The sequence below is a fragment of the Dysidea avara genome, chromosome 4 (genome assembly GCF_963678975.1).
Source record: "Dysidea avara chromosome 4, odDysAvar1.4, whole genome shotgun sequence".
NCBI classification, from domain to species: Eukaryota; Metazoa; Porifera; class Demospongiae; order Dictyoceratida; family Dysideidae; genus Dysidea; species Dysidea avara.
The window spans coordinates 24,553,048-24,567,426 of NC_089275.1; the positions used below are offsets into that span (position 1 = coordinate 24,553,048).

A 14,379-nucleotide genomic window follows, 5' to 3' on the forward strand; every position below is an offset into this window, starting at 1 on the left:
GCACAGTTTGATTTGTGCTTTTGTGTATTGATCAGATAATGTGGCTGAATGTGTAAAAAGCATAGCTTGTTTTGCATAGTAACAATTTCCTGGAGTGTGATCAGTGAATACCATAATAGTTTGCAGGTAGTGATTGTTATGTGAAGTGACATTTCTCCCTCTGATCACCTCATTGCAAAGTTGGTAGTGATGGTTTATGTGTTGCCATACATTGTTGCTACAGCTACACAGGTGTATTTGTATACTGTAATCTTATATATACATTGTGTAATCCTGTAATGTTATTGTGTGTAGTATACAATTTCTACATCAAATTCAGTTTTCTCTTCTTATTGCTACAGTTTGATGGCATACCATTTGATAATGCTACTCGTACATGTAGAGGAGGATTTGACTTTCATTATGGAGTAAGAGATTGTGTTGAGTTGTAGCAGATGTTGTGAAGCCATTTGCTATAGCAATCATTCATGTAATTCCATTCATGAAATATTGTAAGCCCTTGGTATCTTTTGTGGGTGCATATTTGTAATTCATATGGTGATCTATTTATAGTTTTTCAGGAAAATAGGTTGGTGAATCCTTATCATTATAGTATATGTATTGCAGGAAGAAATTAATAGCTTTTTACCATACAGATCAATTGTTCTGGGTGAGATCACTGTGATCCAGATCACTTTGGTGTGATCCAGATCGATTGTTGAGTCATGCTTATACTTACAGTAAAAGACGTGTTTGCTCCTATAAACTAAAAATAACCACACTTCATCGAATCAGGGATATGTGTCTTAAATTTTGGCAACAACCTCTTACTTGTTAGTTTTCAAGCCCTTGTGTTGGTCTCAAGTATCTTTTATTATATTTATAATATACAATAGTTGCCATTTTAGCTTTACTAGTACAAGCTATAATACAGCTACATTGCTGTTGTGTTAAGGCTGGTTTCCTTATACAGTAGCTGCAAACTTCCTGCACATTGCCTGTTATTATTTTCGGGGTCTTGACGGGGGGGGGGGACTTTAAACAATATGGAACATACCTCACCGGTATCGCAAAACAACTGTGCTGCAGCCACCGTAAAAGTGGGAGAGGCTTAAACTTCCCTGCTTTTCCAGCATCACAGGCAGGACAATTTGTTAATGGAAACTAACACCGCAGGTAAACGCCGGCAATGTTCAACATGAAGAAGCCAAGCATGGTGCCTACAAGTATACCACGTTTTGTAGGGTGTTACTAAAACACCTGTAACGTGCCGTGTTGTAACAAATTAAGTGTACTTTTGCTGCCAGGATTGTTTCCAAGGTTCGCTAAACTTATAAAATACGGGAAAACACAGATGTGTAGCAAACTGTTAATTCATCTCAGCTGCGGCAAATCGCAGGCAATAACTACAGGTAGATTGCTACACTCTGACTCAAGCAATAACGCTGGCAGCTTGCGGCTATATGGAAACCCCCTTTATTGTGTCATTGACAATTATGGTTTGAGACAAAGGTATTGTCAAATTCTATGTGATGAATGCTATGCAATATTGCAAAGTTGTTGTTTTAGCACTCTCAAAGTTGTTGTCTATTGATGCAAAATTTGAATGGTATGATAAAGATAGCTACAAGGCAGTCTGTGTAATTAGTGGAGGCTTTACTAACAAGTACACAAAATAGATTTGGGGACTATATCACATCGATAGAAAGTACTGAAACAAGCTGGAGTAGTGCATGATATTAAATCACAGTAAAACAATAAGAGGTGTTATATCCCTACTGTGCATTATACCACTTCTTATTGTTTTACTGTGATTTAATATCGTGCACTCTTCCAGCGCTTGTTTCAGTACTTTTAATCGATGTGCTATGGTCCCTACTCTAGTCGAAAATTCCTTTGTGTACTTGTTAGTAAAGCCTTCACTAATTACAGACTGCCTTGTAGCTTAGCTATCTTTATCATACCATTCAATTTTTGCATCATAGACGTCTATTTAAGAGTGCTACTTTGCAATGCACAGTAGGGATATAACACTTCTTATTGTTTTACTGCACTACTCCAACTTGTTTCAGTACTTTTTATCGATGTGCTAGGTCCCTACTCTAGTTGAAAATTCCAAAAAAAAAAATTGTGTACTAGTTTGTTAACTTTTTTTTGTAGTATATTATTATGACTGGTGAGCCCACGCATACCACAAAAGAAATGGCGCCACGCACCCCAGCTTAATCCATTATCGTCTGAAAAGTGAAGTATCCATTAAGCTTCGTTGTCAGCTATGGTAGACCTGTTACACAACATTACGAATCAAGAACTATTCGAAGAGTACCCCTGCAATCCACGCATACCACATCAAAAGAAAGAAATGGACACGCCCCAGTTACATCAACTATCGTCTGAAAAGTGAAGTTTCCATTATGCTTTGTTGTCAGCTATGTTGCAACCTGTTACACAGTAGTACGAATCAAGAACTGTTAGCACCTCTGCAATCAAAGTAGCTACTATGAAAAATATGGACAATTTCCGTTACGAAGGAAAGCCATCACGTGCTACTGCCAAATTGACACTTTTCGCTGTCAGCAAAGATGAATGGAACACAAAGGAGGACACTGGTACTGTAAGTCCATGAAGAATGCATTGTACATACTGCAGTATGCCAAAAGGCACTTCTCGGGCTGAAGCGACATCAAACAGTGAAAAAATCAAGCCTGTAGCCTTAGCCGATATCGAGTTACCCTTGTCTGAAGGCATCAGTCAGTTACTTACTCAGTCATTAGAAAATTCCGTTATATAATTTAAAAAAAAAATTCTGTAGCAACTTGTTGAAAGCATTTTGTGTCGATCTCAAGGCTTGTTGGGGCTTAGCCTAACCAATACTGCCTCATCAATCATCTGGCTGGTTTTGGGTGATGTTTTTTCATGGGCCACACCTACACCTTTGTGGTCCCTACTATACAGTACTATTGTACTGTATGATGATTGTATCATCAATTGATTTGGTAGTACCAGGATTATAAGCACCTGGTAGTACTATTGTAGTTCACAGATTTAATCTTTCTTGCCATGAAACCACTACCAGAAACCAGCCTCGTATAACCTTCATGATGACTTGACAGTATGGGTACAGCAACTAAAAACATTCCTTAATCAACCCAAATGTGACAGTCTCAGTAAAAAGCAACTTCTTTGCACAACTTTCGATTATTACTTCAACATTTTCTACAGTGTCTTAGGAATGGATCAGCTAAGTTCCAGCTTTTTGTGGTGAGTAGTTAGGAATTATAGTGCTAGACAGTAGGAAGAGCAAGAAATCAATTAGTACAGCAACCAGATCGAAAATAAACTATACAGGCGCTTACATTCACAGCCATATAATTTGCATTAGCATACAACGTTGGAATTTGGCTTAAAATGTTCAAGCAAATCAACCAAGTATAGTGTTGCAGTAGCTCTGTAGTCACTTGCACATGTGGGTACGAAGGTGGTTTCGTTGAAGAAATGATGATTTTGTTTACGTTTAAACAAACACGTATCGTTGGGACTACAGAAAGAAAAAGACTTTCGTGAGCAGGTGAATAAGATGGTATATAGTTTTGATCAATTTGAGTCTTCCTTCATTGAGTAATAACCCAATAAAACTTGCATATTTTTTCTTTGTAGCATGTGCAATTTTACATTGTTATTGTTTTTGTTGTTTTTTAAAAATTTCGTTTTTCTCAAAATGCACATTTTTGTGCGAACATTCTGAAACAGTCACAAATGCTTCCAATGGATTCCTACAAATTAAACTTAAGGTTTTCTGGAGTACGTAGTGACTGACTCACTGTCAGTTTCTGACAAATATATAAACTACTTATATATACAATCAAAAGGAAGGATTGGTCACACTGTAATTATTCTCCACATATATACATCCAAAATATAGCTGAAAATCAAACAAAATAGTTGTGAGAATAATTAAATATACAAGCAGTTACATTAATTATACTGTAATGGATATTATGCAAGTTTACTACTAATGACACAGTAAGTGAACTCACCAGGATTTTTAGGATTGACCCGGGCAATGATCTTGGGTATGAAATACTTTACTCTTGCTACTAATGTTGACAGATGTGCCTCATTCCTGACTAATGGTTTGTGGAGGCAACTCAGGCAAGTGATTGTTTTTATTTTATATAGCCATATACAATTAAGATTATAGTGATGAAAAAGATTGAAGAGACAAATGTGTACAGGCAGATAGATAGAATTTACAATGTAGTGCTTGCATGTGTAGTCTAATTATGTTCATTAAAGGCTTTGTGGTGAAGTCTGCGTTGATATTGTATATACCTCAATCATGTTCATAGGGCACGAATTGCGTCCAGATCTGCAACAACTTCACATTGTGTGCAAAATTCACTTATACATTTACTTTTTCTAGATAGTAAAGGAATGGTCAACTGAAGTTTAAGCCTTAGTAGTTACAGTGGTACTGGCATAAACAGAAAGATTGATTTGTACAATTACTGTATAATATGGAAAATAAACTACAGACACTTACACTGTACAGTATGAATGCAGTCTTATACAGAGATTGTACTTGCACTATCACATTCCTCGTAAACAGGTGAATTAAAGGTCCTTCCTAAGAGCAGAGTGAAGGCGAAAACTGAGAAAAAAAGGATATAGGTGAAACCACGCATCCAATGCAAAATAAACTAATGCTGTATCCTGCATCTCCTTTGAAATACTGACGTAAAGCTCCTCTTGCATTGCAATGATACCAAGGGTTTTTCCTTTGGTGCTCAAAAAAACTTTAAAATATATATATAATTTGTAAGTACTTCATCCATTATGTTTAATGCATTCTACTGTAAAATTGGGCTTGCAGGTGCACCATTTTTTCAATGCTCATTGGCTTCGCTCCAAAAGTTAACAGGCTGCACCATGCACAGATCAATATCTCCACACTGCATGCTATTTGGGACTAGTAGGTGGACTAGCTGGCTTGATGGCCATATTAATTGGACGTGCCAATCCATGATAAAGCGAGATCCAGAATTCCAAATCTGAATTTGTACATGCATAGCTTGCCTTATCTACAGACAGTACTATGTGTTCACTACTATCACAATACTGAATGATACTGAATACAGTATTTGTTAGTTGCTATCATTAATTGATTTTTCTTTTGTAGAATGTACACGTATGTACTCACTTGCAGATACAGTATGTACATTATGGTATTTGACAGTGGAACCTGATAATCAGGACACTTTTGATCGGTCCCAAGGTGTCCTTAGTTTCACTGTAAATGTTTGGTGTGTTTCGGTTAGAGACAAATAATGCTGTGCAGTTCTAAATCATTGCCTTATCAAGTGCAAGAGGTGCATATGTGTATATTGGGTCATCCCCCATTTAGCTTCACAAGTACACACTTTTTGTTGCACTAAGAATATACATACCACCTTTTAAATGCCATGGCTACTATAACTCTAAACATGGAAAGCCTACATTGGCAGCTATTAAGACTGTGGCCTAAGCTATGTCATTTTTAGTGCAAATTGTTATAAACATTGTCTATGTTTACTATTGTTTAAGTGTACAAATAGTACTGTAACATTACTGTAAGCTTGAAATAGAATCAAGGCCTGTTGTATTTATAAGGGGTTACCAGTATCGATTCTCCAGCCATTTCAATGATCCCATCAATGTATATAATGTATTCTGTGGACTGGGTTTACAGATTAAGGCTGGTTTCCATATATACTGTAGCCACAAACCGCCTGCACATTGCCTACAATTATTACCGGGGTCTTGATGGGGGCACATTAAACAATATGGAAACCTACCTTGCCGGTGTCACAATAACTGTGCTGCAGCCACCATAAAAAGTTGGGAGAGGTTAAACCTTCCTGGCTCTTCTGGCATCTCAGGAAAGATGATTTGTTATTGGAAACAAACACCGCAGCCAAATACTGGCAATGTTCAACACCAAGCATGATGCCTATGAGTATACCACGCTTCGTAGAGTGTCACTAAAACACCTGCAACATGCTGTGTTGTAACAAATTAAGGTGTACCTTGGCTGCCAGGTTGCTAAACTTACAAAATACGGAAAAATACAGACATGTAACAAACTGTTAATCCATCTCAGCTACGGTCGCAGGCCAACCGCAGCAAGTCACAGGCTACCGTAGACACTCTGACTCAGGCAATAACGCAGGCAGTTTGTGGCTATATTGAAATCAGCCTTTACATATAATATACAGGTATACTAGCTGTGTCACAATACCTGTATGCCATGTATGGCAATATTTGCAAATATGCTGGACTTTTCTGTTGCACATTGTAACTGACACATATGATTAATGTCAATCAAACTACATATCAAGGAACCTTGACTGTACACAAATAATCATTGAAACTGTGACAGAATACTGTACTTGTCAACTACTAGTATATACTGTAGGCAAAAACACAAGGTGATAAGGTCTTTAATTTGTACTGTAAGACTTTATGCATACAGTATGTATGTGTGATTTTGTATTTTAATTACTATCGTTGGTATTGTTGCAGGGAGACATTGCTGATCAAGGAGCCTTACCTCCTCTACTAGTACTTTGTATTTCAACCATCTTATTTGGAGTATTTGCTATCGTGATTGCACTTAGCAAAGTGTTGGGATCTGTGCTGACAGTATCCTCCTTACTGGTTTATGCCATGCTGATAGTGGTTCATTATACAATATATGCACTGCTCAATCATCATACAGCAACAGACTTGTTTGGATTGATGATGCTTATCGTATTTGTTACATATACAATGATTCCTCTTACTCTAAGGCTATCGACTGCCCTCAATGTGACATTTAGCATATTCCACATTATCATTACTGCTGTGTTGGCAGATGATTCACAAGAGGACACTATTGCCAGTCAAGTAAGCAGAGCAGTGTGTCACCTTCAGTACAGTACCTGTCTTGGACTACACTGAATGTCTAGAGTTTAATTATCACATTTACTGTAAAGTCTCATTCACAGCAAACCCTACATTAGATATACACCCCTGTACACTGTAGCAATAAAACTCTTACAGAAGAATGAATACTGAATTTTAAAAACCGCTCAATCCCAGTGTTTAGTGTGCGACCACAGTCACAAGACTAGATGATAGCCCTTAAATGTGTAAAGAACTTGTGGGGAATGTGTGACACAATATGGGCACGTATGGCTACAATAGGTGGGTTAACTTAATTATTTTACAGTATATAGCCTAAAACTACACGTTGTTTAAAAAGAGTATGGTATGTTCACGGGGCTATTTGGAGAAGATTAAATGAACACCGTAACGTACTACAGTGGCTTTCTTGTTATGAAGCAATGAACAACAGCAAGTTGTGTCTCTGTGTTCTTGCCACGTCTTCAATTGTGGGTTTACTCACGTGAGTCGTATATGGCCTGATAGAAAATTTTACAGTGAAACGAACGAAACTTAATTATTGCAAGTTGATAGGAGCAACCACCATCCAGATATGGGTCATTTTATAAAGGTATGTAGAGGGTTTGTGTGTTTCCTTGCCAAAATATTATTTACACGGTTAGTTTTGGCCTCACTGTTTAGCGCTAGAGGAAAACCCTTGGTATCATTTTAATCCTTGTTACATCACAAGTAGAACGATGTAAATTGTATAGCCATATAGGATAGATGCTCGAAAGAGCTTTGTGCAAGGCACGTGCGTTTGGGCCAATTTTCTGGCCTATGCGGGTTTAAGGGCTAAACAACACATTTTATGACCACCATTTTACACCACAATAAAAAAACTCATGTTTGCTGTCTGCCTTTCCTTTTATCTTCAATCACACTGGTCATCATCTTCATGCAACAGAACCATTCCAAGGCATTTTCATATTGGCACTTTCCATATTTAGACACCGCATGTACAAAATTATTTAAAGCATTCAATCGCACTATTAAAGTGTTGTGTATTGGCTGCCCCTTTGAGGTACTCAAGTAAAGCAGTCACCCTAATGCAACAGCCATGTTCAATATTCTAATACAACAGTTACACTTGTGTGTATATATATATACAGCTGTATGCTATATCAAAAAAAAAAACCGAAAAACTAAACAAATGTATTTAACAAATGAAGTAGGGATCCAAATAATAAATAAATGATGATATTACTTTTTCTCTACGTTGGTGCATTCAGTGCCACAGTAGGGATTTTCCCATAGGGCTATGTTGTAATATCATCATTCATATCTTGTTTCACTAGTTTTTATCACTTGGATCTCTGCTTTACTTTAAAATAATATATATTTACTGCTAGATGAATGGTTACTGTAAGTGATTTTACAATGTCTGCCACACAAAAGCTTGATCATTTTTTATGCAAATAGTTGCTAAGTCTTCATTCAGAGAAAGTTGACCAGCTGTACAGTGTGTATGCGTATCTGTATTATCATTTGTACTGTAATACATGTTGTACAATGCAGTGCACACAAGCTAAGAGATGTATATACATGTGTACAGCATGTGCAGAATTACATATACATACTGTACGTGTGTTTTGCCATTGTCTAGGTTGGTGCAAATATCATGCTAGTGTTTGCTACACACATGATTTGCATTTGTTACTTTTACATTGCCGAAATTGATCTAAGGAAGGTCTTCTGGCAAACCAAAACAACAGTGTATTCTCAAGTTAATAGGCAGGAGCAAGTAGAGAAAAGGGTAGGGAATTAAAGTACAGCTGTACATATTGGTCATATTCATAATTACAGTGCATATAGCTAGTACTCTATTGCTTTTAGCATTGGAAGGTCATGGTGTTTGAAATGTTTAAACATGGTAACTGTTTTTGGTGACACCATTTTTGATTTGGGGGTCCATGCAGCCTGTAAATGGTAGTTAATTAGCTTGATAAACACAATATCAGCCTACTATCAGCTGTTGAAAATTTTACCTAGCTCTGTTCAATTGCTTTAATAGGGCACTTACTGTGACAGAACGTACAGTACATCTATAAACAAAATTTAAAAAATAATAAAGCGGTCACTTCTAGTACTTGGATATCAAGGGTTTGGTTAATTTTTTAAAGATTCAGATAATGAGAGTTCTTCTGTTTGTACTACAAATGTTTGTATACTGTAGATGTATGACAGATACACAGTATATTCTGATATGTATATACAGTAGACCCTCTCTTATCCGGCCCTCGATTATCCGTAACCTCGATTATCCGAAATCGGTTTTGCAAAAAAAAGAAAAATCACGTGCGATTGTTTTCAAAACATGGTGACGGTAAAACGCAAACGGAAGGTGCTAACTGTTGATGAAAAACTGAAGATTTAGAGTTGCTCGACAATATTTATTCCTTAGCAGCAATTGCAACAAAATATGACATCGGTAAGAGTACCGTGAGCGATATTAAAAGGGATCGCCAGAAACTTCTAGACTTCAAGAAGGAAACGCTAGATATGGGAATGCATCACCAACCCAAGATGATGAAACTAGGAACTAGTGCGATACTGGACAAGGCTGTGTATTTGTGGTTTAAACAAAAGCGGATGGACGGGATACCAGTGACGGAGCCCATATTGTGTGAGAAAGCCGTTCAATTAAGTAAGAAGCTGTTTGGAGACAACTACAAATTCATTGCTAGTGAAGGGTGGAAATAGAGATTTTGTAATAGACATGGAATACAAAATATATCAAGCCAAGGTGAAAAGTTGTCTGCTAATTATGATGCAGCTGTGGACTTTGTGCCGTCGTTCCGTGAATTTGTCAGAGCGAGGAACTTTCCTTTAGATAACATCTTTAACTGTGATGAAACGGGACTTTATTTTCGTTTGTTGCCTGAGAAAACACTTGCTGCTTCGTTTGAAAAATCAGTTGATGGGCAGAAGAAGGTCAAAGATTGAATAACCCTGAATGTTTGCTCTAATGCTTCAGGCACTGTCAAACTGCCCATTCATTTTATTGGAAAAGCTAAAAAGCCCAGGTGCTTTAAAGGCATTAACATGGATCTTTTGCCTGTTGTCTACTCAGCACAAAAGAACGCATGGATGGAGTCTAGTTTGTTCCACGAATGGTTTCATAATAATTTCATTCCGTACGTCCAAGAGAAACTAGGCAAAGACTGTGAAGCTGTGCTGCTTCTAGATAATTGTTCTGCCCATCCTGATGCAGATGAGTTGGTTAGTGAAAATGGAAAAATCATAGCTAAATTTCTGCCACCCAATGTTACGTCACTTATTCAACCTATGGATCAGGGTGTTTTGATTGGTTTGAAACGTATTTACAAGAAGAAGCTGCTGAGTAGAATGCTATTAGCAGATGAAGATGGTAGGTCTATCATAGACTTTTTAAAGTCTGTCAACATGAAGGTGGTGGTAGATCTCATTAAGGAGGCATGGGATGAGGTTAAGGCTGAAACACTGAGGAAATCATGGGAGAAAATCATACCAATAGACAACGAAGATGAAGTCATCCAAATGATAGAATTTGATGAACCTGCTGCTGATGTATTGATGATGGTGAGAATGTTAAATGAAGTCCAGAATGAAGAAAACCAACTTGAAGAAGAGGATGTGCTTGACTGGTTAGAGCAAGATAGAAATGATCAGGATTACAGGGTCTACACTGATGATGAAATCTGTGAAGTCGTTCAGCTAGAAAATTCAGAAACTGGTGAAGATGATGTTGATAGTAGTGAAGGGTGCACTATTTCTCATGGAGCTGCTGCAGATATGTTTGAAAAGTGTTTAAAATGGCTGGAATTTCAACCAGAGGCAAACATGTATAATTTGACGACAATACGTGAGCTAAGATCCCTTGCTATTAAAAAACGGTTTGCTTCAATGAAACAATGTACACTATCTAATTTTTTCCATGCGAAGTACTGTAACAGTGTACATGTACAACGTAACATTTTATTTCAATACAAGTACTGTAATTCAAATAAAGTGTACATGTGCATGTAAATATGTCATCCTAATGTCTCTTCAGTTATCCGAATGATTTCAATTATCCGAACACTATCAAATGGAAATATACACAGGGGGTCGGATAAGAGAGGGTCTACTGTAGTACACAATTGTTTGTTAAATTAACGTCATATTTGTAACACTCTGCTGTATTGTGTCTTACAGCACAGACTGGTCCGTTCGGTATTGCCAGACTTTTTGGCTGACAAATTTCAAGAGGACATAGCAACTCATTCAGTTGACAAGCTAGACTTTAAATCTACAGGATTTCATAAGCTCCAGGTTAAAACATACGACAATGTCAGGTATGATTTGAAAATACGTTACATTATGCATGCTACATGTGCACTGTACAAGGTACATACCCACATACAGTATATGCACCTATCCGTGCAGTGAACAATTACTGAACATGACCACGTATATATAGAGGTGTACCGATATGGGTTTTTGGCATGTACCGATATCCGATATTGATGCAACCAAAGAAGCCGATAACCGATAGTTGATCCGATATTTGCATTAATATTTTTAAGTACACGAAAATATACTATTACCTACCCTATGTACAACAATATGTGCATGTATTCATTGCTATACTGTACCTGTGGTGGTATACAGCTTGAGTTTCTGTTGTGCAATCCAGACAATTAGGCACCCACAAATATTTTTATGTATAGACTACTATAGTATGTTCACGTTGAGCTGAATCCTGAAAAACAGCTAAAAATTAAAAATGGATTTTTTCTCAACAAAGTTAACATTTCAGCCAACCAGATGATTATTGGTAACAGCAAAGGTGTCAACAACAGATATGTACGGTTTGGCTCCATTACAAGTTCGGGAAAGGGCTGTAATGGACACTGTAATTATATGGCTTCCCTATAGGAAATGTATTATGAAAATTTTGATTGGTCGTAAATATTATGTCAAACATTTGAACAAAAAGATTTCAAAATATTTTTAGTGGATCAAGCAGTACTACAAATGAGCCAAATTTCAAGATCATGTGTAATTGTATCCATGAGTTATTAAATGTTTTTGAGGATTCAGCTCAACGTGAACGTACTATACCATGAAGCCTAAAATGGATATTTTTGCAATAGCATTACTCCGCATTCTAATGGCTTGTGAGGAAGCTGATACAGCAAGTTTCCTTGGTTATCCTGTGACCCTTCTTTTATTATAAAGGTACTCTATAACTGCTTCATTTGTAAAGACTGAACACTAGAATCGCGTTTATTTATATGGCTTCTCGTAGCGTAGCGCTTTTTGCAGAGTGAACAATAAGCCACTGGCACTAATGAACCACATGAATAACGTAGAAAACCAATGCATAATCCGTTTATGTACAAATCATTGCTACTGTATAAATATCGGTAGCGATATCGGTCCTCCTGCTGTTCTGTACCGATACGGATATTGGTAAAAAATGCCATATCGGTGGCCGATATTGTAGCCGATCCGATTATCGGTACACCTCTACGTATATATATATTTACACACTATCTGTTGTAAGTGTCAGTGCATCGATATCTAGTACCTGGTCTCATGAATGAAGTGGGCACCCCTGGACGTTTTGTGAAATTTGAACTTTTGGTATTTTCTGTTCTTGTAAATATTAGACCTAAATTGATAGACATGTGGAGCAAAGTTTTTTTAGGAAACAATAGGAACAACTAAACAGCTGGGTAGAGTTAGCAGCAGCTGTAGCTGGGTACCACTTGCCATCAAACCAATAACTAGGGTTCCACCAATACAGAAGAATACCTACTTATCCATTACCGATACCTAGCAGTAAATTCACTTATACCGATACCAATAATTGCCTTACAATTTTCCCACCTCTCAAGGTAGCTATGTATGACTGCTCAATTAGAACATTTTATTGTGCGGTGACTGTTCTATTAGAGTTTTTCAATCTTAACATGCACTGTAGCAAGTAGCAGTTGCTCAATGTTTAACAAAGCAAATCTTGTACCTTGTATGGTAGAATAATGCTCATCACTACACCTGTATTTATACCCCAAATTTTGCTAGCTTAGCACTTATGATGATAGTTATGATGATGATTGGTACGAGTGGCTATTAATTGGTATTGAAATACTGTACTGTATATAACCAGGAGCGCATCGAATCCTATGGACAAGGGAGCGTGTAACTCCGTACATTACCAATGCTACAGGCGAAATTCAAACATGGCGTCCAGTGTTACTATGTGTATAATTGGTTACATCATTCTTACGCGCAACAGGAATACACTGAATGGGCTGCTACTCCATCGTCTTATGTAAAACTGCTTCAATAGGAAGATCATCAAGTCGAAGGTAGAGCTTGGAATAGTCAAGTGGAGTAATTTTACGTGATTTTACATGATTAGTGACTGTAGAAAGACTGTCCTGCTAAGCCTGTGCTACTATTCCTCTGTCATGCCATTGGACTTCGTTTCCATAGCTTTGCTTTATCGCAGCGGAAATGTGACGTACTCGAGCATGCGCCTCCACATAATATTCTAATTAGGAAATTTTAAAAGTTACTTATTATATAGTACACGGCAGCCATGTTTGAATTTCGCTGTTTACGAAGTTACATGCTCCCTTGTCCATAGGATTCGATGCGCTCCTGACATAACCAATACCGTTCAATACCAAAATGCCCAATATCGGCTCTGATTCGACACTGATCCGATTATCGGTGAAACAGTACCAAGAACCATGATTTCCAGAATGTTCTAACCAACCTGACTGCTGCTGCCTCACTAACATGCATACAAGTACAGAGCACATGCATAGTATATATAACACACCATGTGTCTTATCGACATGTTTGATTCTTTATAGTATTGTGTTTGCTGACATCGTTGGGTTTACAAAGCTCTCATCAGGATGTACAGCACAAGAGTTGGTTGAAATTCTCAATGCTCTGTTTGATCGCTTTGATAAACTAGCTGAGGTTTGTACAGACAAGAAATTTTGATTATGTGTTGGGGTGTGTATGTACATTTGTATATGTATAGGGGTTGCAGTAGACCCAAGGACACATAATCTGTTTATGTCATGTCGAAGCAATTGTACGTTATCAATCTTTCTTCGCAAACTTTGCCTTTGTTTGCAGCAAAGAAAGGTGGTAAAAGAAAAAAAACTTACCCAATAATCTATTTCACTGTTCATGGCGAACACGATGGTGAAAATTTCAACTCCGTACGTCATTCTGTTCGTAGGTTACAACCGTTTTAGTAAGCACTTGTAATTTATTTTCCCTATACTTGCTGTACATATTGATCTTTCTGTTGTTCCTACTTAGTAGAGCTGTACTGTAACTCCAAAAATTATTGGCATATGAGGCCGAAACTTTGACAGAGGGTACAATTGGCTACAACTGTATGTAGATTATAAATATTTAATATATAAGCAGGAATTTGAAAAA

General features: G+C 37.3%; 1 protein-coding gene across 1 annotated transcript in view; it reads left to right on the forward strand.

The window, feature by feature from the left end:
• LOC136254469 (adenylate cyclase type 6-like) overlaps positions 1 to 14,379 on the forward strand; it is a 50,485-nt gene that overhangs the window by 450 nt on the left and 35,656 nt on the right. Inside the window, exons 2-6 of the mRNA XM_066047162.1 lie at positions 342 to 407; positions 6,541 to 6,903; positions 8,549 to 8,698; positions 11,119 to 11,258; positions 13,794 to 13,905. Coding sequence (XP_065903234.1) covers positions 342 to 407; positions 6,541 to 6,903; positions 8,549 to 8,698; positions 11,119 to 11,258; positions 13,794 to 13,905 — 831 coding nt within the window. The remainder of the gene's footprint in view (positions 1 to 341; positions 408 to 6,540; positions 6,904 to 8,548; positions 8,699 to 11,118; positions 11,259 to 13,793; positions 13,906 to 14,379) is intronic.